Source organism: Lolium perenne, chromosome 1 (assembly GCF_019359855.2).
Source record: "Lolium perenne isolate Kyuss_39 chromosome 1, Kyuss_2.0, whole genome shotgun sequence".
Lineage (NCBI taxonomy): Eukaryota > Viridiplantae > Streptophyta > Magnoliopsida > Poales > Poaceae > Lolium > Lolium perenne.
Window position 1 is genome coordinate 87,215,437 of NC_067244.2, and position 24,464 is coordinate 87,239,900.

Below are 24,464 nucleotides of genomic sequence, written 5' to 3' on the forward strand. Positions count from 1 at the left end.
CCGCAAGGCAATGGCCAGGTTGAAAGGACAAATGCTCTGGTGCTTTCCGGTATCAAGCCAAGGCTGATCGAACCGCTTGAAAAGTCACCAGGATGTTGGCTGGACGAGCTACCATCCGTACTGTGGAGCATCCGAACAACACCAAACCGGTCTACCGGATACACTCCGTTCTTCGTGGTTTATGGGGCGGAAGCCGTAATTCCAACCAATATCATTCATGATTTACCAAGGGTCCAACTCTATACCGAAGAAGAGGTAAAAGAGGCCCGAGAAAACAATGTGGACTTGCTAGAAGAAGCAAGAGAGCTGGCTTTGGCAAGAACAGCCATATACCAGCAGAACCTCAGACGCTATCATAGCCGGAAGGTTAACCCGAGTGTTTTCCGGGAAGGAGATCTGGTGTTACGCCTAGTGCAGCGCACTGAGGGACGCCACAAGCTCTCACCTCCGTGGGAAGGACCTTTCATTGTGAGCAAGGCTCTGCACAATGATGCCTACTACTTAATTGATGCACAGGAATCAAAGAAAGGCAAGGCGGACAGGTCCGGAGAAGAAACTAAGCGCCCATGGAACATAGCACTACTGCGTCCTTTCTATTCCTGAACTTATGCTGTAAGAAGTTCTTTTTTGTACCTTAAATGTTATGAATAAAGATGCTGGCACCTCGAATGAATCTCGGGGACTGCCTCTACCGAAAATTGCATGTAATGTGTTTATTTTTTCAGTTTACCGGTTGTTTGGTGAACATTTTTTCTTTTCGGTTTAGTAACGTGCTAAACCTACGGGAGTCTTCGACTGTGCTGTTGTCCGCAGACCGGCTTCATGGCAAGCAAGATAAACTGGTAGGAACTAAGCACGTGAAACACGAAGATGATGAATGGGAACAATCAATCCGGAAAAGTTTAACTAACCCCGGTTATACCGGTTTTTTGTGAAAAATTTCGAATTTTTTCTAAGTTCAAGAAAGTGCTTGCTTGGCAAAAGAACTTTGTGACTCGTACGCCAAAAAACCCAGAGAGGTAGGCAGAGGCAAAGCAAAAGAACCAAGTGTGCATCGGATTGGATGCCGAAACAATTCCGGAATCTTCACAGTGCAAGATCAAAGCAAACGATTTGCAAAATGATAAGTTAGCACATAAAACTTAACTAGTTACCGGCAAAGAGATACCGGCATACATGTTGTAGCACAACCAAAAGGCATGATTGTTTTATCTTACATCTCAAACCCCGACATTCCGGGGTAGAATTTAATGAGCTTGAAAGTTTTGAGGCAACAGATCAGGAGCACAAGATAAAAGATTCAGGCAATGGGAGGCTGCGCGCCAGCCGCAGGAGCTTCCGGAGGAGCATCGTCTTCTTCCGGATCAGACGCGTCCTCTCCGGCATCTTCATCCTCCTCGTCCTCGAGGTCTTCTCCGTCGTCGTCAAAAATAGCATCCTTGACGTCGGGAGGAGGAGGGATGAAGGTGCGCACATGGGCGAACTCGACGATGCGATAGGCGCGGTCCTGACGCTTGGCATTGCGAACCGGATCCTGGTCGGCAGGCGAGTCACCACGAAGGGAGTGAAAGGCATCCAGGTCCAGGTCGTCGTACCAACAGCATGCGATGCGCAGAGCTGCATCCGCTCCGGCACGAGCCGCAGAACACCTCCATTCGCGGATCCTCCGGCCTGCGTCCTTCAGGCGCTCAGCAACAAGCGTGACGTTGTCAGGCACCGAATCCCCAGGCCATAGCACTTTAAAGATCTGGAGCGCAGCATCCGGAAGATCATTGAGATGCCGGTCGACGGAGCGCATGTGCTGGATCCGGGAAGAGAGCGCGACCAGATAGTCGTAGCCGTCCCAGGGCGTGTTCGGGCTTGGCAAAGTTTGCTTGGCCCTGTGCTCCGTGACCTTGGCAAGCGCGTGCCTCTGGGAGTCCGGGAAGATCCCTACAAAGAAAAAGAGAAGAAAGAGCAACCGGTGTAAGAACATACCGGTATAAGCTAAAAGATTTTGAGTATGAGAAAAAAGGGAGGAATCACTTACTGCAGGCGAGGGCGCCGATCTGCATCACCATCTGATCATAATCGGCTTGATCGGCGGTGAGCTGGGCGATCTTGTCCTGCGTAGGCTTCCGCGCGGCCGTCTCACCCTCCAGCTCCTTCCGCAGCCCAGCAGTGGAGTCTGTATACTCCTTCAGAGTCTCGTCCAGTTTGACCTCTACTGCAGCTTTGGCCTCCTTGAGCTCACGCGCGTGCCGGAGCTCAGCCTGCATGGCTTGCTCCTTCATCTCGAGATGCGCGCTGGTGAGCTGCTCCTTTTCGGCTGAAATCCGGAAGAGTTTTGTTAGCAAAGCGAAGTCCGGTATGATGAAACATGCAAGACAAGTAAAAACAAGGAATGGTACCTTTAAGGGCGGCGAGCTCAGTGGAAAGATCCTCGAAGGAGACTTCCAGAAGCACTGAAATGCAACAAAGTTAGGAACTAAAAAGAAAAAGCAACCGGTAAAAAGAAGCCGGAAGAGCAAGAACTAACCTTGGCACTTGTTGTGGGCCTCGGATAGCTCCCGGTGCACCCACAGCAGCTCCTCAAAGAGCTGCTTCCGGGTGTCCAGCGTGCTCTGTTCAAATTAAGAAAAGATTTCGGTAAAAAACATGCCGGCAGAGAGAAAAGTTTCGCGCTAAGTGCTGCGCCCTTAACCCGAAACTCGGGGACTGGCTGTGCCGGTTTTTTGTGTTTCTAACAAAGTTTCGCGCTAAGTGCTACGCTCTCAGAAACTCGGGGACTGGGAGGATATACATAATCTTCAAATTCTGGAAAGAAAACCGGCAAGGATGTAAAAGAGATTGAGTTGTGCGGCTTACCGTCACGTTGGTGCTGGCGTCGTGCCAGGCGTTATCGAACTCCTTGGTAGCGCGCCGCAGCCGGCCAAAATGTTGTCCGGTGCTGCGAGGTCCAGAGGGGTCGACCACCGGAAGCTTGTCTTTGCCGAGGCCCCGCGTCGCCGGCGTCAGATCCGCCCGATTCCACTTTTCAGCATAATCGAGCAGATGGCCCAGGTCGGCTCCTTGGCGCTGGAACTCTGTGATCCGGCCTACCTGGGCGGAGGCCGTCTCGGAGGCTACCACGGCGGCGCGGCCGGTGTGCAGAACCATCATCCGCGAGCCGGAGGAGGGATCTGTGGCCGCGGTCACCACCGCAGCAAGCTGTTGGGCGGTGAGCTTGCCGCTCTCTGGAGGCGTTGTCTTGGCGGCCGTCGGCTTGCCGGCCGGGGCAGCCGGACGAGGTGTTGGCACAGTCTTGGGCGGCGCAGGAGCTTCAGGAGCATCCTTTGCCGGAGCGGAGTTGGCCGGCTCGGAAGAATCCGGCACGGCCTTGGAGGGGGAGGAAGAGGTCTTCTTTTTCTTCTTCTTCGGGACAGGAGGAACCAGAGGTTCCGCCTGCCCGGCATCTTCGGTGCCGGCGCCAGTGTTGCTGGCGCCGGTGTCTTGGATCTCTGGAGGGGAGACAAAGTCCCCCTCCGCGCGGTGATCTGAAGGTTTTGGGGCCGCGCGTCCCGAACTTGTGTTGCCCCCCAGAGGGGAGGCAGAAAGGTTGCCGGCACCAGATGGTACCGGACTTGGCTGAGGAGGAGGGGAGCCCCTGGCGGCGTCCCCTGAGGTCTCCGGCTTCATGCCAGAGGCGCTCTTGGAGATCTTCAAGGGAGGTCTGGAAAGATAGAAAAAGAAAGTTCAGAGAGGCAACCGGAAAAGAGAATCCGGAGACAAAAGAGAATCTGGAAGCAAAAAGAGTTAAGAGGTAAGAAGCAAAAGCGGAACCTCACCCGGTAGCCACCGGCATCTCCCGTTTCCGGTAGCGCTTGGTGGTCACCATCTTCCCGGCGATTTCAATCCGGGAGCGCTTGGCCGGAGGAATCTCGCTGGAGCCGGCCTCGGGCGTGGGTGCCTTCTTCTTGCGGCCTTCGGAGGCGAGCTTCTCCAGAAAATCGGCCCCGCACTCGACCTGAAGCAGGGCGGCGTGCTCCATGACCTGTGGGTTGGCGCTAGCTGAAGAAGCGGCTACAGAAAGATGTGATACATGAGAAAGCGAAAGAGCAAGATACCTCAATTACAGTAACCTCATCATCCGAACCGGAGTCCTTGCAAGAAAAGTTACCGGGACGCGGAGTGTGGGTGCGGCCCATCTTCTGCTCTCCCCTTACGTAGGGATCAGCGTCGGAGTCGTCCTGGAAGATCCGGTCCGGCGCGTAGGAAGCCGGATGCTCCTGGCCGATCCGGCGGAAGTTCTGAAACAAAAACAGCATGTTAGAGCGAAATACACGCGGTTATATCGGGAGAAGCTTTCCGAAGATCCCAAGGCCTTACTCACCGCGGAGGAGAGTTGCGGCGGCTGTAGGGGGCCAGCCCGTATCTCCCGCTAGAACTCAGCGGGTTCTGGCAAATCTGCTTGGCCTTAAGGACCAAGTCGGTAGGGCTAAGCCGGTGGGTTGTGATCCTTGTCGGGTTCATTGGCCCCGACATGTTGCTGATCTTGTGGGCGCGCCGCTGAAGGGGCAGCACCCAGCGCGCGAGGAAGGCGCGGAACAGATCCTCCGCGCAGAGGTTGGTCTCCTCCTTGTTGGTGTTGATGAAGCCGGCGATCCGGATGGACTCTTTTTCATCCTTGGGATTGTGGAGCCAGTTCTTCATGGAGGGCGGCCCGGGAACATATGCCGGAAGATTGATGAAGTCTTCCGGACCGCCGTTCCGGACGTAGAAAAAGGTCCTCTGCCAGGTCCGGACAGAGCCCAGACCGGAGAGTTTGTAGAAGTTGCTCCCGGAGCGGGGAGACAAGATGCAGCTTCCACACCGGACGAAGGGTTTGGGCTGAAGAAGTTTTTTATCCTGGATAGAATTCTTCTGAAGATAGTAAAATAAAGAGAAGTTATCAACAGAAGGAGTGATATCGCAGTATCCCTCCATGAAGGCGGTGAAGGAAGAAAGATAAAAGATAGCGTTGCCCGGAAGGTGGTGGGGCTGAAGCTCGTAGAAGTCTAGGAAGCGCCGGAAGAAATCCGACGCTGGAAGGCCCAAGCCGCGCTCAAAATGAGCGGCAAAGACCACAACTTCACCCGGCTTAGGCTCTGGCTGACGCTCCTCGCCGGGGATTCGGCACCAAACCTCTTCCTGAATCCTCCGGGAGCGATAGAGCCAGTCGATTTCCGCCTGGGTCACATCGGAGCCCATCCAGGCTCCTCGTGTGTAGGAGTCCAGATCTACTCCGGCGCCCTGGCTGGAGCTGCCGGCTTCTCCTTGGTTACCGGTAGCAGGAGCTGAGCTACCGGTACCAGCCTCGCTCTGGGCGAGATCTGTCTCGAGCCCATCGGAGTTCGCTTCAACCGAAGTCCCTTCGGAAGAAGATGTGGGGATTACAGTGTGGTGGCTACCGGAAGAAGAGTCCGAAGGGAGGTCCTCGGAAGACATTTTCCGGAAGGTTTCGAGATCTACCTAGAAAGTTTCCCAAGATCAAGCCCCGCGCGAAGATCTACGAGTAAGAGGAAAAGCAAAAGAAAAGAGAAAGTAAATACCCTACCGGCCCAAGAACTGAAAAGCAAAAGAAAGAGGGGCGAACGTGCATTGGGGCTAACCTGAGGCGGCGGAGAAGCTGAGGAAGAAGGTCGCCGGAGACATAGCGGGCTCGCAGTCGTCAAGGAAGGACGACGGTGAAGAGGAGCAGAGGGAGCCTGCGGGAACCCGATGCAGCGACGGAGAAGAAGCTTCAAAGACCCTCCGCGCGGCGGAAAGTCCCGGTGCAGCGCGAGGAGCGGCTGGAGTTCATCGGAGCAGAGCTTCGGCGGTGACCGGCGGCGACGGGAGCGCAGAGGGCGAGAGGTTCTGTGCGCGAGAGAAGGGGCAAATGCGAGAAGAAGATGAAGAGGAACCGCTCCCCCATTATATAGAAGGAGGAAAAGTGGGCCGGAAACCGCTGGGCCGCGGCGGTTCGGATCGTGGGCCGCCACGTGGCATGCGGATACACGCGCCGAAAATACAAAGACACAGGGAGGCCACACGGATCCGGAATGGCAGCACGGATCCGGTGTGGCGCCATAAATGCTGGCGCAGAAGACGAACCGAAGTGACCACTGACACTGTCGCGCGCCAGGCACAGTGCGCATGTCACTAACAGGCACGGTACTCAAGATATTCTCGACTTCGTCGAGGAAAGGTTTAATGAAAAGAGATGCCGAGGAAAACCGGTACAAAGACATAAGTTCGGTAAGGACGCCGAAGAGTTTGATCCGGATTCCGGAAGGGATAAACCGGTACCTTGAGAAAGGAAAACCTGGTATGGTCTGTTGGATAGGATCCACCGGACTATACCAGCTTCGGGGACTAATGTTGGGGGGATGACCCCCGGTATGCCAAAGGCATGCCAAACCGGATGGTTTGAGCCATCAAAGTACCGGTTTAAAGGTTGTTCCGGATAGCGACGGTTAAATCAGAGAATCATACCGGTATCCCAGGAAGGGGGATACCGGAACTGGCCAAGAGCGTACTGGAATACCGGAATAGTCTACACTGTAGCACGTCGGCAAAGACTAGTCAAAGATGCTCTCCAGAGCAAGAAGACAAAGATGAGCGAAGCACTTCAGCTTTAATCAAAGCCATGACGCCAAAGGCGAAGCATGACGTAAAAGGTGCCGGAGGATGTCACAGCTCTTGATTAAAGGCATACCGGCATCACCGGTAGCAAAGTAGCTTTGTAAAGTAGTTTGTCTAGTCAAAGATCCCATTAGGGTTTCTAGGGTTCCTTCCCCTGTAAGCCACCCTCTCCCCTATATAAGGAGAGGGGGCACAGCCCTTCGCGGACACACACGCTACGAGAGATTAGGTGCACGAAACTTGTAAGCACTTGTGATGAAGAAATAGAGAGATCTAGTGTTGTCCTTGTTCTTGAGTTCATCATCTTCAACCTTCGGCCAAGGCCAAGTTATAGGGGAATCCATCCGGAAACCTCTCCATCTACACCAAAAACCCTCCCCGAATCCTCTAGCGTCCATTCGGTCCCAAGATAAGCCATCCCATGGCATCTGTCTGTTCACCACGACGACAAATATGTCTAGACCTTGTTTATCAACTTAATTGAATGCTTACTATATGACATAAGAAGACTATGTTCCTTGATTTTTCATCTTTTTAAATTATGCCCATTTGAATCTTGGTCAAATCCTAGGTTTGACCATGATTTAAACAAGTTTAAAACATGAATATGAAAAATTAAGCATGTATCCTTCGTAGTCACTCCAAAATGAAGCTCTTGAGAGGGTTTTTGAAATTTCCATGTTTGAAACCAAAAAACCACGTACTCCACTTCATGCTTGACTTCATAAGACAGAGTTTGGGGTTAGGGGTAGCTTGATACATGATTTTTCTGGTTTGAATATGTCTAGACCTTATTTATCAACTTAATTGAATACTTACTAGATGACATAAGATGACTATGTGCATTGGTTTTTCATTTTATTGTTTTTTTTTTGAATTTTTATGCCCATTTGAATCTTGGTCAAATCCTAGGTTTGACCAAGATTTAAACAAGTTTAACACGTGAAAACGAAAAGGTAAGCATGGATCCTTCTTAGTCACTCCAAAATGTACCAATTGATAGATGAGTTAACTTGGATTTCCTATCCTTGAATCCATAGGAACCTTTGTTCTAATGCACTATAATAATCAACCGAGTTTTTACACCAACAGGTCTGTCACTTACATGTGGTGCCCATGCGTGAGGTCCCACACTTCAGTGAGCACAAGTCACGTGCAATAGGTACGCAAACTCCCAGCCATTTTCTTTGTCAAGAGAAGACGCATCAGGATGCGTATTGGAAGTCTCTGGGTCCTTCAGGATCCTTCGGTTGTCCCTCTCACAAAAAAAACAAATCTCTCTCATTCTCGGCCTCGCTTGACTCGCTCGCACCTCCTGCTCACTGACAAACCCTGCACAACAGTCAACATCATCACCCGAAAAAGGGGAGACACCATAATGCTCTCCCTCCTTCTTCTCTCCTTCCGAGTGATCTCTCTTCCTCCGAGTTTCACTCGACGGGCAAACACATATGTGCTGCATAGTAATAATAAAAAGGTAGTCCAGATCAAGGTTCAAAAAATCCAACTACGGGGTTCGAACAACCCCATTTCTAATCAAAGATTTTTTGCATCACTTATCATATGTTTGCCCATTTGAATCTTGTCAAATCCTAGATTTGACCAAGATAATTTAAACAAGTTTAAAACATGAAAATGAAAAGGGAAGCTTGTATCCTTCTTATTCACTCTAAAATGAAGTTTGGGGAGGTTTTTGAAATTTCCATGTTTGAAACCCAAAACCACTTCTCTTCATGCTTGACTTCATAAACATGAAAATGAAGAATATTTGCTAACGGAGGGAGTAAGCACTCTTGCTATCAAAAGTACCAAACAATGCATACCAAAATGATTTTTTTAGAGGAATACTAGTTCGGATTATATAATTTTATATTAGCAGGCCAAAATCGAAGGGAGAGCAATCACGGGGCCCCACTTATTTATGGTGTCTAGATTTTTTCGGGTGATGCTGACTGTTGTGCAGGGTTGTCAGTGCGCAGGGGGTGCGAGCGAGCGAGACCGAGAATGAGAGAGATGTTTTTTTAGAGGGACAACCAAACAATCCTGAAGGAACCAAATTTCCAATACGCATCAGAGCACAGTTTACAGCAGGACACAAAATAAACAGGAAATTACGTCTAAATCCCTAAGATTTACATGGCAGACCCTAGGCTGAAAGCAAGAAATGCGATCGGGTCCTTAACAGCCACCGTCCGGATTGATCCTCGTCGCAGCCGGGGACGAACCACTTGGCGCGACCAAATCGCCATGGCTACAGAGCCTGCACACCATGGCCTACGAGTTGAGCTCACGCCCTGCCAAAACCGGCAACCAACGGAGGTGGATAATTGGAGGGATGGAGAGAGAGAGAGAGAGAGAGTTGATGCCTCTCTCTTGACAAAGAATATGGCTGGGAGTTTGCCTACCTAGCGTACGTGACTTGTGCTCACTGAAGTGTGGGACCTCACGCATGGGAACCACACGTAAGTGACAGACTTGTTGCTCTAATAACTCGGGTGATTATTATACTGTATTAGTACATAGTTTCCTATGGATCCTTCTTAGTCACTCCAAAATGAATCTCTTGAGAGGGTTTTTGAAATTTCCATGTTTGAAACCAAAAACCACTTCTCTTCATGCTTGACTTCACAAGACAGAGTTTAGGGTTATGGGGTAGATACATCATTTTTCTGGTTTGAAGATCTCTAGACCATGTTTATCAACTTAATTGAATACTTACTATATGACATAAGAAGACTATGTGCATTGGTTTTTCATTTTATTGTTTTTTTTTTATTTTTATGCCCATTTGAATCTTGGTCAAATCCTAGGTTTGACCATGATTTAAACAAGTTTAAAACATGAATATGAAAAATTAAGCATATATCCTTCTTAGTCACTCCAAAATGTAGATCTTGGGAGGGTTTTTGAAATTTCCATGTTTGAAACCAAAAACCACTTCTCTTCATGCATGCTTGACTTCATAAGACAGAGTTTAGGGTTAGGGGGTAGATACATGATTTTTCTGGTTTGAATATGTCTAGACCTTATTTACCAACTTAATTGAATGCTTACTATATAATATAAGAAGACCTTTTTGTTTTTTTGAATTTTTATACCCATTTAAATCTTGGACAAATCCTACGTTTCACACCAAGATTTGAATAAGTTTAAAACATGAATATGAAAAAGTAAGCATGCATGTATGCTTCTTAATTAATCACTTCAAAATGAAGCTCTTGGGAGGGTTTTTGAAATTTCCATGTTTGAAACCAAAAACCACATATCTTCATGCGCTTGACTTCATGAGACAGAGTTTAGGGTTAGGGGGTAGATACATGATTTCTCTGGTTTGAATATGTCTAGACCTTGTTTATCAACTTAATTGAATGCTTACTATATGACATAAGAAGACTATGTGCCTTGATTTTTCATTTTTTTAAATTATGCCCATTTGAATCTTGGTCAAATCCTAGGTTTGACCATGATTTAAACAAGTTTAAAACATGAATATGAAAAATTAAGGAAGTATCCTTCGTAGTCACTCCAAAATGAAGCTCTTGAGAGGGTTTTTGAAATTTCCATGTTTGAAACCAAAAAACCACGTACTTCTCTTCATGCTTGACTTCATAAGACAGAGTTTGGAGTTAGGGGTAGCTTGATACATAATTTTTATGGTTTGAATATGTCTAGACCTTGTTTATCAACTTAATTGAATGCTTACTAGATGACATAAGATGACTATGTGCATTGGTTTTTCATTTTTTTGATTTTTTATGCCCATTTGAATCTTGGTCAAATCCTAGGTTTGACCATGATTTAAACAAGTTTAAAACATGAATATGAAAAATTAAGCATCTATCCTTCTTAGTCACTCCAAAATGTAGCTCTTTGGAGGGTTTTTGAAATTTCCATGCTTGAAACCAAAAACCACTTCTCTTCATGCATGCTTGACTTCATAAGACAGAGTTTAGGGTTAGGGGGTAGATACATGATTTTCCTGCTAGTTTGAATATGTCTAGACCTTGTTTATCAATTTAATTGAATGCTTACTATATGACATGAGCAGACCTTGGTTTTCATTTTTTATACCCATTTGAATCTTCGTCAAATCCTAGGTTTGTTGACCAAGATTTGAACAAGTTTAAAACATGAATATGAAAAAGTAAGCATGTATGCTTCTTAGTCGCTCCAAAATGAAGCTCTTGGGAGGGTTTTTGAAATTTCCATGTTTGAAACCAAAAACCACTTCTCTTCATGCTTGACTTCATAAGTCTGAGTTTAGGGATATATAGGAGGTAGATACATGATTTTTCTGGTTTTAATATGTCTAGACCTTGTCTATCAACTTAATTGAATGCTTACTATATGACATAACAAGACTATGTGCCTTGATTTTTCATTTTTTTAAAAAATTATGCCCATTTGAATATTGGTCAAATCCTAGGTTTGACCATGATTTAAACAAGTTTAAAACATGAATATGAAAAATTAAGCATGTATCCTTCGTAGTCACTTCAAAATGAAGCTCTTGAGAGGGTTTTTGAAATTTCCATGTTTGAAACCAAAAAACCACGTACTTCTCTTCATGCTTGACTTCATAAGACAGAGTTTGGGGTTAGGGGTAGCTTGATACATGATTTTTCTGGTTTAAATATGTCTAGACCTTGTTTATCAATTTAATTGAATGCTTACTAGAAAAATTGCCCGTGCGTTGCATCGGGAGAAATGTCGTGGTGTATCACAAAAACCAATCAGACTCGACGGGTTCACCGGGCGCTCCAATCACACATTCTGGCACCTTGAGGCGGAGAATCTCGAGCCAGCTGACATCGCCACGCACTCAAGGATATTAATCCCTTTATTCAACCGAAGGCTGCGCCGGAGCGCTAGGTCTAGGCTATTAGGATGATAGGTGGCACCGATTACCATGAAGTGCAAGTGCACACGGTGCCCGTCTAACATCCAAGGGTCACGGATCGACCATAAGGCCTATTCAATAATTGGAACACATTAGTTGTCCGCTCTTTGGTTGGACAGTAGGAGCGTCATTCCATGAAGATGATTAGCATAAATTTTGTTTTGCCGACCATGGCGGATATGCTCTTCTACCTTTTGACAGCCAAGAATTTGATACCGTTGGCGCGAGATCCACTCGATCTAATAAGGCATGTGCACTTTAATGGAACAGAACACGTACTTTTTTGCTCAGCTGGCTCTGTCGCTTGGAGTCGTAGTTCTCTTTTGCAGCTCTAACTCACATAGTTGAGTAGACCTTAAAATGTGAAAAGAAAATAACATCAAGTGGATGCAGTATCAACAATTTGTAGAAGGTATATGAACTGAACACACGGCGGTTGTCTTTATGACATTGATTTTTCCGTATGGAGACGCTGTGTGAGCATGACATGCATCTAATTTCAATCCTGGACACAACGATAGTTAACTCTTGGCCGTGCACGTGTATGCCGATCTCCACTTCCTGTTCTCCTCGTCCCTATCCGCTAGCTCTTAACTTATTCTTTGTTCTTCAACTGAATTCTCGACGACTGTTCTAGCCAGCCGGAGCGAGAGGATTGAGGGGTTCGACGGTGCCTCCCCAAATGAATACCTCCGACGTAGACTACTTTTTCTTTCATACCCAACGCACGTGGATCTGGAGTCGGCGCCCTGGTCGTCGGCTGCAGCGAGGAGCAGGGCCATGGCAGCAGCTCCTTCTAATCGATCTATGGAAAATCTGCAGCTCGCCCACACGGTGGTTCTGGTTCTCTGCCTGGAATTGCAAAGGATCAGGCGATCTTGTTTTTCTTTGACGAAGGACGATCGGCGGCGGCTTGGCGACCTATAGGACTGCCGGTGGATGCGATTTTCGACGTAGTCGTAGGCAGCGATAGCACGTCGACTAATCCTCTCTACTTGCGTCTGCCTGCGTGGTTTTTATGTGCCTTGCGTGACGTACAAATTCGGCCGGGAGTCCGATGGAATTTATCGGAACTAAGGAGTGGAATTTTTTTTTTTTTGAAAGATAATATATTAAAAAGCTAGCAAGCTGCCTCATTAAAAACCTTCCAGCCCCCTTAGGTACCCTGGTAAGGAAAAGAGTGCGTCAGAAACTTGCAGCCCACAACTCACACCAAGTTACAATCAGCCCCAAAGCTGTGAACTAGAAAAGCAGGTGGCTCAGCATCCCAGGAAAACGATCCATCTTGTAGGCTTATATATTTTGCACAAGAATGAGCCGCCTGGTTAGCCTCGCGACGAGCATGAACTAAGCTAAAATTTGTAAACAACAAACTCAACTCACTAATCTCATCTAAGACCTGCTTGACTACTGAAAGATCATTAGCTCTATTTTTCCAAAGTCGGACCAAATCTTCAGAGTCAACTTCAAAAACAACATTAGTGAAACCCCTGCTTCTTGCATACACAACAGCATCTCTAAAAGCAAGGGACTCCACCGTCAAAGGATCAGACACACCTCGGTAAGTCTTACCCGTAGCACCACGGAAGACCACCCCCTCCCGTGCAACAGCACCAGTAGCTGCCAGATTGTCATTGACATTAACAGCACCATCAGAATTAATTTTAACAACTCCATCAGGTGGTCTCTGCCACTTACACTCCGGCCTAGCAGATTTAGGAACACCCTTGTCCCTTGGTAACTCAAGAGTCTGCAAGGTTTCCTTCACCATCTCCATAGTTTTAGCAGGACTAAAACCACTCTCACCATGAGTCAGATTATTTCTCGATGACCAGATCGAGTACATGACTGAAGTTATAATAGCTTTCTCATGTTGATTGAAAAAAGACTCACACAGGATATCTTTTGCCCATGTCACTGGATGTAGTTTCGGCAATTTGACTAAAAAAAATTCCTTTGCGGCTTCCCAAAACAATTTCGCATGACTGCATTCAATTAAAGCATGCATCACACTCTCAGATTCTGCTCTACACAGAGCACAAGTGCTGTTATCCATTATATGTCGCCGTGACAAAGTCCTATAGTCAGGAAGAATTCCTCGAAGAACTCGCCACCAAAAAACACGCACCTTAGGAACTACTGGCAGTTTCCATAATCTCCTCCATAGATCAGTATCATTTTCAGACGAAGACACAACATGTCCATTATTATTTCTAGCCTCCTCCGACTGACGTGCATCCATCAAGGATTTGTAAGCCGACCGAACTGTATAAATTCCAGATTTTTCTTTGGACCATGCCAGCCAGTCATCACCCCTTGTACTCCTCAATGGAATACTCAAAATGGAATCAACATCTGGAGCAAAAAAGATCTCACGGATCAAAGGCTCATTCCAATCATTACTTGCAGTTAAAAGCTCATTTACCATGACAAGATCAGTATCCTTCAGACGACCCATTGGCCTCATTGTCGCAGAGTTAGGGAGCCAGCAATCTTCCCAAATCGAAATAGACTGACCAGAGCCCATTCGCTTTATCAGACCCAATTTCAGTGCCTCCCTTCCTGCCAGAATCGCACGCCAGGTTTTCGATGCTGTCCTTGGAGCATTGGCAGTCATCAACTCCTGATTATGGAGATACCTGGTTCGAAGAACCTGGGAACACAAAGAGTATGGTTTCATAATTATTCTCCAAGCCTGCTTTCCTAGCAAAGCTACACTAAAAGCCTGCATATCTCGGAAACCCATACCCCCTTGGTTTTTTGGCATAGCCAATTTATCCCAGGCTAACCAATGCATAGACCTCCTGTCTAAATTTCCACTCCACCAAAATTGTCCCATAACAGAAGTGAATTTCTTGCAAGTACTTTTGGAGAGTAAAAAGCAGCTCATACCATGAATCGGCTTAGCTTGGACCACTGATTTTATTAAGACTTCTTTTCCCGGGTAAGATAAATTCTTTTCAGCCCACCCATTCACACTACTCCTTGCACTTTCAGTAATATACTCAAAGGCCTCGCTTGTTAACTTGCCAACAGCAGTAGGCAGACCCAGATACTTTTCACTGAAGGCTTCAATATGAATATTCAGATGTTGTTTCACCACTTCCCTGTGAGTATCCGACGTACAAGGACTGAAGAAAATAGCACTCTTCTCTTTATTCACTTTTTGTCCAGACGCCAAGTGATATATATCCAGAATTTCATTGAGCCTGGCAGCACTAGCCCCATTTGCATTGATGAAAATAAGACTATCATCAGCAAATAACAGATGAGAGATCCATGGAGATCTGTTGCACACACAAACTCCCCTATCAATAAAGCCTGAATTGTAGTGATGTATCAGAGCAGTCAATGTTATCACCAGAATTTGACCGAGTCAGAGGTGGGCCGCGATCAAGATGGACTTGAAGAATATACATGAAAGAATTACGTGAATCGGCCTGTTATGCTGAGTTTGGGCTTGTTTGCCTTTGTATCTGTAACATATTAGGATACGTGTCGATTAGTTATAGTTTTACCCGTGCACGATTAGGTGCACGCCTAAATTAGAAAGTCCCCTGGACTATAAATATGTATCTAGGGTTTATGGAATAAACAACAACCAACGTTCAACCAACCAAATCAATCTCGGCGCATCGCCAACTCCTTCGTCTCGATGGTTTCTACCGGTAAGCAACATGCTGCCTAGATCGCATCTTGCGATCTAGGCAGCACCAGCTTCATGTTGTTCATGCGTTGCTCGTACTGAAGCCTTTTTGATGGCGAGCAACGTAGTTATCATAGATTTGTTAGGGTTAGCATAGTTCTTCACGTAACATGCTATCGTAGTGCAACCCTTGCATATCTAGCCGCCCTTACATCTATCTTAGGTGTAGGGGCGGCACCCCGCTTGATCATTATTTAGTAGATCTGATCCGTTACGGTTGCTCCTTGTTCATCAAGGATTAGTTTAATATCTGCAATAGTTAGGCCTTACAAAGGGCTGGAGGATCCAGCGGCACGTAGGGTGTCGTTTGCTATTCCTAGACAGGATGTTCCGGGGATCAACCTCGTGTTGGTTTTTAGGCCTTGTCTAGGATCCGCTTACGATCACCGTGCGTGGCCGCGAGGCCCAATCCTAAGTAGGATGATCCGATTATGCGGTGAAAACCCGAAATCGTCGTAGATCTCATTAGCTTTATCTTGATCAAGCAGGACCACCATATATTCGTGCACCTCGTACGAATCATGGGTGGATCGGCTCCTTGAGCCAATTCACAGGATAACCTGAGAGCCGATCGAGGCTCGTATTTAATGTTTACGTGTATGCCATGCAGGAAACTAAGCGAGGCATCTCCATCACCTTCCTGACCAGGTATAGGTCAGGTGGCACGCCCTTGCAATCAGCATCGGACGTGTGACCAGAAGGCTTTGCGGGCCGTCGCTCGGAGGGACCTCGGCCAGCCGCAGCCCTAGGTTGTTCCCGGCTCTACGGTGTTGCCCGTCGCTGCCCGCCGGTGGGTTTCGGACGTCAACACATTCTGGCACGCCCGGTGGGACAAGCTTCTACATCAACCACATCGCCATCTACATCTGAGATGGCGGACGGCACTCTTGTCACATACGAGCATCGACCGCCAAAAGGGTATTATGGCGCGCCAAACGAAGGGAAGCCGGTGATGAGACATCGGCCGGCACGACGAGGTTTACACCTCTTTTGAGCAGTGCCGTCGAAATAGAGGCCAATTCAGCAGCCGCCCCGTGTTATCCGGGCCATGCGTTTTCGCCGGCATTCAGCATCAATCTAGCGGGTGACGGAAGACTGGAGTATGGGTTTACATCGGTTTGCAAGGGCAGGGAAATCAGGATTGGTCCATGACTGCAGAGCCGATGTTCAGGCATAATCCTATCAACAACCGCAGAGCCGATATCCGCAGTTACCTGACAGATTCGGCTCGAGGGGGCACATGAGCAGACAGACACATAGGGGCAATGAAATATTAGGAGCCGGTGGAAAACCGGCCAGTAAAAAAAAAAAGGGTAGCAAGTACACCCATAATTCACTCGAGTTCAGCAAAACATTTGTCCCTACTGGAGAAATGCGTCAAGGGCATGAAGGGCGTCAACACGGATGCGATCTACCTCAGCGATCTCAGCTTCGTCGTCCTCGTCTTTACCTATCACCAGCTGACTGCTCAGGGTACGAATTTCAGCCAGATCGGTCTTCAGATCGGCTGTGAGGCCTTTTGCTTCATCTTGAGAACGGGCAATAAGGGATTCCTTGTCTTGGATGAGCTGCTTGGTCACCCTTACCCTCTCTTCAAGGCTCTCCAGCTCCTTGCGCAAGGTCTCGAGTTCGGCGCGACTGGCAGAAGTATCCGTCTTGGCGTCTAGAGCAGCCTTCTTCTCGTTGAGCCGTCGACACTTCTCGGCAATATCGGCTCTCAGTGAAAGCTGGGTGTGGCGAAGAGTAATCCTTCGTCGAGCCGATTGCACCCTTGACTTAAAGACCGACAGGGTAACAGCGGGCCAGAGCTTCACTTGCAGTGTCATGGGGAGATAGGGCTGGATATCCTCGAGGATACCTTTGACTTCCTCGGAATTTTCGATCAGGGTCTCAGTTGAGGAAGAAAGCAAGTCTTTGAGATGCTGGAGCGGACCATGGACCGTACTAGGACTCGGCTCTCCACTTGCCTTGGAAGAAGTGGGTTCGATGGATTCTGGATCGAACGTCAGCAAGCTCGAGAGATCACAACCCTGATAGGGCAAACAAAGTGAGTTAGCATGCAATGAAGAAATTGATGGAGCCAAGGCGGAGGGGCATACCTCTCCCAATGTAGGAGGAACAGCCGATGTCGTGACGATCGGCTTTTCTGTTGACTTGGATAGGTCAGCCACTTGGGCAGCCGCGATTGTCGAGGTGGCTAGGTCCAGGGTGGCGGACGGCATCAGCACCTCCTCAACGTCTCCGCTAGAAGTTTCTTCGGCCTGCAAGAGGAAGTGATTAGCCGATCCAAATGACGACGGGAAAGCATGAAGTATGACCAGGGAGATAATTACGTTTGAGACCTCCTGGCTTGATGGAGAGGCTCGTGGGTTCTTACGAGCCCTTTTGACGCAGCGGCGCTTCGTGCGTGACCCCGATCTGGTCAGGGCTTGGGGAGCAGGAGGTTCAGTGATCGACCTTTTCTTAGAAGCCGGCGCTGGTGAAGCCGTCTGGCTCTGGGTGGTGGACCTCTCGGAATTACCCGAGCTCGAGTCCCCCTGACTGGTTTCTTCGGCCCCGCTCGAGGTTCCTTCGGTGGAGGTCTGTAGAAAAGAATACAGCGTGTTGTAAAAGATTTGAAAGTGGATAAGTGTGGACAGGGTCTGAACCAACTTACACGCAAGCTTTCTTGGGCCGGAGCTTTACGCTTCAGGGTTTTCCTGGCAGCCACCTTCCTCACTGCTGTCCTCGCCTGAGTCGAGGCTCGGGGGGCAACTGGCCCCGAAGATGCTTTACTCTTGGGAGCCGATTTCGGTGAAATCGGCTGGCTCTGCATTATGACTTTCTTCAGGGGTGGCGAGCTCTGGCAGAAGAGAACCACTGGTGCCGGAGGAAGGAATACGAAAGGGGAACCGTCGGCTTGTGTGGGAGCCGGGCCATCTTGTTGCTGCCAGGGGATGGAGTCAGGTCACAAACAATCACCATAATACTGTTACAAGGAATGTTTAAGTGATGGTACCTGGTCTGCAGGGATGTCATACTCGGCGTCAAGTTCTCTCAGCCGCGGTCCTAGAGCCCTCCTGAAGACGTGGGTCTTCCACATGGACCACCAAGTCTCAAAGCCGTCGGTAGTGAAGGAGAAACGGAGGTCGCGGGGAATTGGAATGGCCAAAGCGTCAAAGAAGGTATAACACCTTTGGGCAGTAAGGATGTCAGGCAGTTCAGCTCTACTTGCTATCAGGTGATGTAAGAAGAAGTGTGGAGGCACCTGTCCGAGACCAAGCTGTCGGGCTGCCACTACCGGTTGATAACACTCATAACCGGGCTTGATTATCCGGTTCGAGGTACTCATGCCAACAGGGAGGAAGCAAGGACGAATCATGAGGGAGTACAAATGCTGGGTGCTGGCGTCATCGGCAAAGTCATCCAATCGAAAAGAGACTGGGTTTTCAAAATTTGCCGATTCAGTATAAGGATGGAACAAGGGGTTGTCCGAACCTTGGAAGAAAATCTTAAACCACCCTGCTGCTTCCTTGGGGATCAGCCTGCTGCCTGGTAGACCATACAGGGCTTGGCCATAGCTGGTGCATCGAATTTCTTTTCCATTAACATCCGGAAAGGTGCAGGTGGTCAGCGGTGGGAAATCTGGGATTTGGTTTTGGAAGTATAGTTGGGCCCACAACTGAATAAACCACCAGGGGCCGCCAGTTTTAACTGTCTTTTGAGAGAACAGTTTGACAGACATCAGTTGAAGGGATCGATAGACCTCTCCAAGAAACAGTTTGCCTAGGCCGAGTTGGGTGCCTTTAGCAAGTTCATAGGCCAGGGAGAGGTAATTCTTGGTAGGAGCAAGTGATGGGCCACAGAATATGAAGTGCTCCAGCCAGAAGTTCAGGAAGGCTGTGTGTTCCCTCTCTGTCACGGGGCCTTTGTTTTTCATGTAACGATTGAGATAGGCGCCCCAGCTGGTACACTCTTTTTTAGAGGAGAGAGTGAAAGGGACTTTTGGCAGTTTGAATGCAGAAGGGCTGGGGGATGCAATGTCTAGGCCTGTGATCATGGCCACATCCAGCAGAGTCGGTGTCATAGGGCCATGGCCAAACATGAAGCAGTTCAGTGCATCAGACCAGAAGTAGCCGATGGTTTTCAGGATGTTCTCATTCTTCTCAAGGGGAGATAATGATAATGACAGGGCATCGGCTATCCCTATGGTTTCCCAAGTAGCATAATGGGTTTTGGATACTCTATCGTACCATGCCACCCAACCCTCAGGAGGATTAGGCCAGGCTCGCAAGCAGTCGGCCCAGGAAGTCAGATCTAGGTTCTGACTCACGAAGGGGATTCTGTTAGCTTCGCACGAAATTAACAGGGCGGGACTCTCGGAAGAACGAGGACCGAGGCACATCGAATTTGCGAGGGAAGGATGTGGCAGAAGAATGTCTGAAACCTAAATTAGTAGCGGAGCGAAACATTAATCCAGGTGTTTTGCCATTAATCCCATATCAAGTCGAACGGCGAGAGGAGGTTGAGGGTTACCTTCAGACCAGAAGCCGTGGTGTCGGTGTTGGATGATTCCGCCATGGGATGCGTTGGAGGAGTTGGGGGCGGCGCGGTCGAGATCTGTGTAGGTGGTTTTGAGTTGGAACTGCTCAGGCGGTGATTTGGGGATCTGAGTTTGCCCTTTCAGATGAAGGTCGCAGGTTACCGTTTGGAAGGGCGGCTAGGTCGACTTTACTTGTGTTTTTATGATAGAGACCGGTGCGATGCCATCGGCTCTTTTTGGAGATTTTGTGACTTTGACTATCGGCAAAATAGTTGACTGGAAATACTTCTTCATTAACAAAGGAGGGTTTTTTACAATGAAGAGCCGATTGCTCAAGGAAAGAGGAACAAAAGGAAGAGCCGATTGCTCGCGTACTACTAATCCTATGTCACTGATCCTCGCTGCCCTCGTCGTCGGCGTCGTAGCTGTCACCGGCGCTACTTTCGGAGAACTCCTCGTCACTGCTGCCCCAGCCTTTGACCGGAGCTTCTTCCCCTTCGTCATCAGCGTCATCTTCGCTATCTGCCCAAGCACGGAGGCGCTTCGATGACGGGTACCCAGCGGAGGAGGAGGAATCATCTTCCTCCTCTTCTTCCTCCACATCCTTGTCTTCCTCTTCCTTATCGGAAGAAGCGAGGTTCCTCCATGAGGAGAGGTCATCCTCGTTTTCGCTCTCCAGTTCCCCTTTAACAAGGAGGTGGAGGTCGCCTTCCTCATCGGTCAGGGGCATGTCGCCATCTGACATGAGATCGAAGTCCCACTCGGGCTCCGACATTGGCTCGTTTGGGGAAGAAGATTGGAAAGAGTGGCCGGAGGAGACGGAGGAAGAAGAAGACATTGCTACAGGGAAAGAGGGTTTTTTGATGCCGATAGCTAGAACAGAGGAAGGGGATGAAGGAGGCTAGTCAATCGGCACAGTTTAATAAGGAGGAGCCTAATGGGGATTTAAAGCCATTACAGTTTCCAAGGAAGTGGTGCTAAAGTTGTCAAATTGTGCAAGAAGATGAGGAGGCAAGGCATCATGATGACGGATACTGCAATGGTTCTGCCACGACATGACCCAACGAAAGAAAAGCAGAGTGATTTTGGAATTACCAATTCCAAAACCAGGGGGGCATGTGTTATCACCAGAATTTGACCGAGTCAGAGGTGGGCCGCGATCAAGATGGACTTGAAGAATATACATGAAAGAATTACGTGAATCGGCCTGTTATGCTGAGTTTGGGCTTGTTTGCCTTTGTATCTGTAACATATTAGGATACGTGTCGATTAGTTATAGTTTTACCCGTGCACGATTAGGTGCACGCCTAAATTAGAAAGTCCCCTGGACTATAAATATGTATCTAGGGTTTATGGAATAAACAACAACCAACGTTCAACCAACCAAATCAATCTCGGCGCATCGCCAACTCCTTCGTCTCGAGGGTTTCTACCGGTAAGCAACATGCTGCCTAGATCGCATCTTGCGATCTAGGCAGCACCAGCTTCATGTTGTTCATGCGTTGCTCGTACTGAAGCCTTTTTGATGGCGAGCAACGTAGTTATCATAGATTTGTTAGGGTTAGCATAGTTCTTCGCGTAACATGCTATCGTAGTGCAACCCTTGCATATCTAGCCGCCCTTACATCTATCTTAGGTGTAGGGGCGGCACCCCGCTTGATCATTATTTAGTAGATCTGATCCGTTACGGTTGCTCCTTGTTCATCAAGGATTAGTTTAATATCTGCAATAGTTAGGCCGTACAAAGGGCTGGAGGATCCAGCGGCACGTAGGGTGTCGTTTGCTAGTCCTAGACAGGATGTTCCGGGGATCAACCTCGTGTTGGTTTTTAGGCCTGTCTAGGATCGGCTTACGATCACCGTGCGTGGCCGCGAGGCCCAATCCTGAGTAGGATGATCCGATTATGCGGTGAAAACCCTAAATCGTCGTAGATCTCATTAGCTTTATCTTGATCAAGCAGGACCACCATATATTCGTGCACCTCGTACGAATCATGGGTGGATCGGCTCCTTGAGCCGATTCACAGGATAACCTGAGAGCCGATCGAGGCTCGTATTTAATGTTTACGTGTATGCCATGCAGGAAACTAAGCGAGGCATCTCCATCACCTTCCTGACCAGGTATAGGTCAGGTGGCACGCCCTTGCAATCAGCATCGGACGTGTGACCAGAAGGCTTTGCGGGCCGTCGCTCGGAGGGACCTCGGCCAGCCGCAGCCCTAGGTTGTTCCCGGCTCTACGGTGTTGCCCGTCGCTGCCCGCCGGTGGGTTTCGGACGTCAACAGTCAATCCTTCCGCACAAGCAAGGAACAAATATGGTGACATAGGGTCTCCCTGTCTGATTCCTCGAGATGGAGTAAAAGGTTCGAGCAGCCCACCATTCACCTTAACAGAAAACCGAACTGTAGATACACACTTCATAATTATCTGCACTAACCTCCCTGGAAAACCGAGTTTAGTCAATATCGACTCCACAAAAGGCCATTCCACACGGTCATAAGATTTCATCATGTCTAATTTGACTGCACAATGACCCTTTTTTCCTTTCTTCTTTCTCTTCATAGCATGAACACACTCAAAAGCCACCAAAGCGTTGTCACTAATTAAACGTCCTGGCACAAAGGCACTTTGTTCCTGGCTGATAGTATACTCCAATACAGGCCTCATTCTGTTCGCCACCGTTTTAGTTGCAATTTTGTAAAGAACAGTACACAAAGAAATGGGCCTATATTGCTTAATGGACTGGGGATTTCTCACCTTTGGAATGAGAGTTATAGCAGTATCATTAATCTCCTCCGGCATTTCCCCTCCATTCAGAAAACCTAGCACCGCACCACACAGCTCCGGGCCAACTAGACTCCAGTGGCGTTGGTAAAAACCTGCCGTGAAGCCATCAACACCTGGTGCCTTAGAGGGATGCATTTGGAAAAGAGCTCTCTTGACTTCCTCTTCAGTAAAATCGGCTTCAAGATTGACCTTATCCTCTTGCACCACTTTCTCATGAACTAAATCAATAAGTCCCTGCATATCAGGAGCTCCTTCTGAAGTATATAAGTTTTTATAGAAACCCTGTACCTCATCTTTTACCTCTTCCGCATCATCACACCAAGTACCATCCTCTCGTTGGAGAGAGGATATTGAGTTCATTCTCTTGCGCTGGGAAGCACAAGCATGGAAATAAGCAGTATTACGATCGCCTGATTTTAGCCAGTTTACCCGAGACCTTTGCTTAATCCAAATCTCTTCTTGGAACAGAACCTCATTAATTCTTTCCATAATTTTCTTCTCCTCGGGCGAAGGACCTCTACCCAAAGAAATTCTCCTCACCCTGTCAAGCTCCCTCCTCAAATTACTGAGCTTTTTCTTGAAATCCCCAAAGGTTGCTGTACCCCAGGATGATAAACCATTCTGCATACTTGAGAGAGTTTTCGCAAATCCCTCAAGACCAACACCTCTTTCAGCCTTCTGCCAGAGATCCACAACTACTTTGTCATAATCAGCATGGGTTTGCCAAACATTCTCATATTTAAAAGCTCTCCTCCCCAATGGACGATGACTGACATGTTTCTTTAACTCCGTTTGAATCATGCAGTGATCAGACTGAACAACACTAACATGTTTAACTTTCACAACCTGAAAAAGATTCAGAAGGCCATCATTACCGAAAGCTCGATCAATTCTTGCCTTAACATTAGCACTTCCTTCTTGTCTGTTGTCCCAAGTATAAGGCAAACCAGAGAAACCAAGATCAATCAGACCACAATCTTCAGTCACTTCTCTGAAGGCCCTCATCTGCCACTCATCTCTATCATGCTCACTAAAATGTTCCGTGCTATATAGCGTTTCATTGAAATCACCACTACACAACCACGGGAGATTTCGGAGCTGGTGTAACCTCCTCATAAGAGTCCAAGTTAGATGTCTATTCTCTCTGCGATATTCACCATAAATTCCTGTGAAACGCCATGGAGGAACAGACCCATCCTTGCACTGAATTACTGCATCAATATGATGTAAGTTATAGCTCTTGATATCAACTGTCACTGCTGATGACCAGAACAGTCCAACACCGCCACTAAGGCCATCACTATCCACTGCAAACACCCCAGAAAAACCGAAAGTGCTTTTTAACTTCTCAACTCTTTCCGCAGATATTTTCGTCTCCATCACAAAGAGCAGAGTGGGATCCAATTGCTTCACGAACGAAGCTCTCGAACTGCAGGGTGGTTCCCCAGCCCCCTGCAGTTCACACTAAAACAATTCATTGGTCCCGGCGGGGCTGGTTCTCAGCCTCCGCCAAAAAATCAGAATCAGATTGATGCTCGTTCTCTTCTCCAGTGCCCTTAGCTCTCTTTACCGGGACAGAAACCCCAACAATTTTACTTGGAGAATTGACTAATGCATTTCTTTTTGACCCCTCAGGATCCTCCTCGAACATGATTACATCATTTGGGCCTTTAATAACTGGAAAAGTAAAATCCGGAGATGCTTTGGGAGTCTCTCTCCTCCTGTACACTTGGGTACCACCACCTCGACCACCTTCAGGAGCTTTAAAATTAAATTTTGAAACCACATTCTGCACATGGCTAGTGGGAGGATTGGTGTTCCCATTAGATTTTTCAGCACCAACAGGCTTAGCATTTGAACCATCATCCTTAGTCTGAGAACTCGCTTTATTTGTATCTTTTGTCAAGGGCTGCTGCCATTGAGTTTC

The 24,464-nt window shown here is 48.0% G+C and overlaps 2 protein-coding genes across 2 annotated transcripts; both read right to left on the reverse strand.

The window, feature by feature from the left end:
* Positions 1-12,731: 12,731 nt before the first annotated feature.
* LOC139832785 (uncharacterized) lies at positions 12,732-13,991 on the reverse strand. The gene is made up of 2 exons (XM_071822635.1): positions 13,757-13,991; positions 12,732-13,372 (listed from the first exon to the last, which is right to left on the reverse strand). Exons 1-2 carry the CDS (start codon positions 13,989-13,991, stop codon positions 12,732-12,734), a joined length of 876 nt encoding a protein of 291 aa, XP_071678736.1.
* Positions 13,992-22,038: 8,047 nt separating this feature from the next.
* LOC139832787 (uncharacterized) lies at positions 22,039-23,917 on the reverse strand. The gene is made up of 2 exons (XM_071822642.1): positions 22,508-23,917; positions 22,039-22,418 (listed from the first exon to the last, which is right to left on the reverse strand). The coding sequence occupies exons 1-2, from the start codon at positions 23,915-23,917 to the stop codon at positions 22,350-22,352; spliced, it is 1,479 nt and encodes a 492-aa protein (XP_071678743.1). The 3' UTR covers positions 22,039-22,349.
* Between the last annotated feature and the right edge of the window lie 547 nt (positions 23,918-24,464).

Coding starts and splice junctions, on each gene's coding strand:
- LOC139832787 (XM_071822642.1), bottom strand. CDS start 23,917: ATGGAGACGAAAATATCTGCGGAAAGAGTTGAGAAGTTAAAAAGCACT. Junction 22,419..22,507: donor CTATAACTCTCATTCCAAAG/GTGAGAAATCCC, acceptor GGTGGCGAACAG/AATGAGGCCTGTATTGGAGT.
- LOC139832785 (XM_071822635.1), bottom strand. CDS start 13,991: ATGAGGCCAATGGGTCGTCTGAAGGATACTGATCTTGTCATGGTAAAT. Junction 13,373..13,756: donor CAAATCCTTGATGGATGCAC/GTCAGTCGGAGG, acceptor TTATAACTTCAG/TCATGTACTCGATCTGGTCA.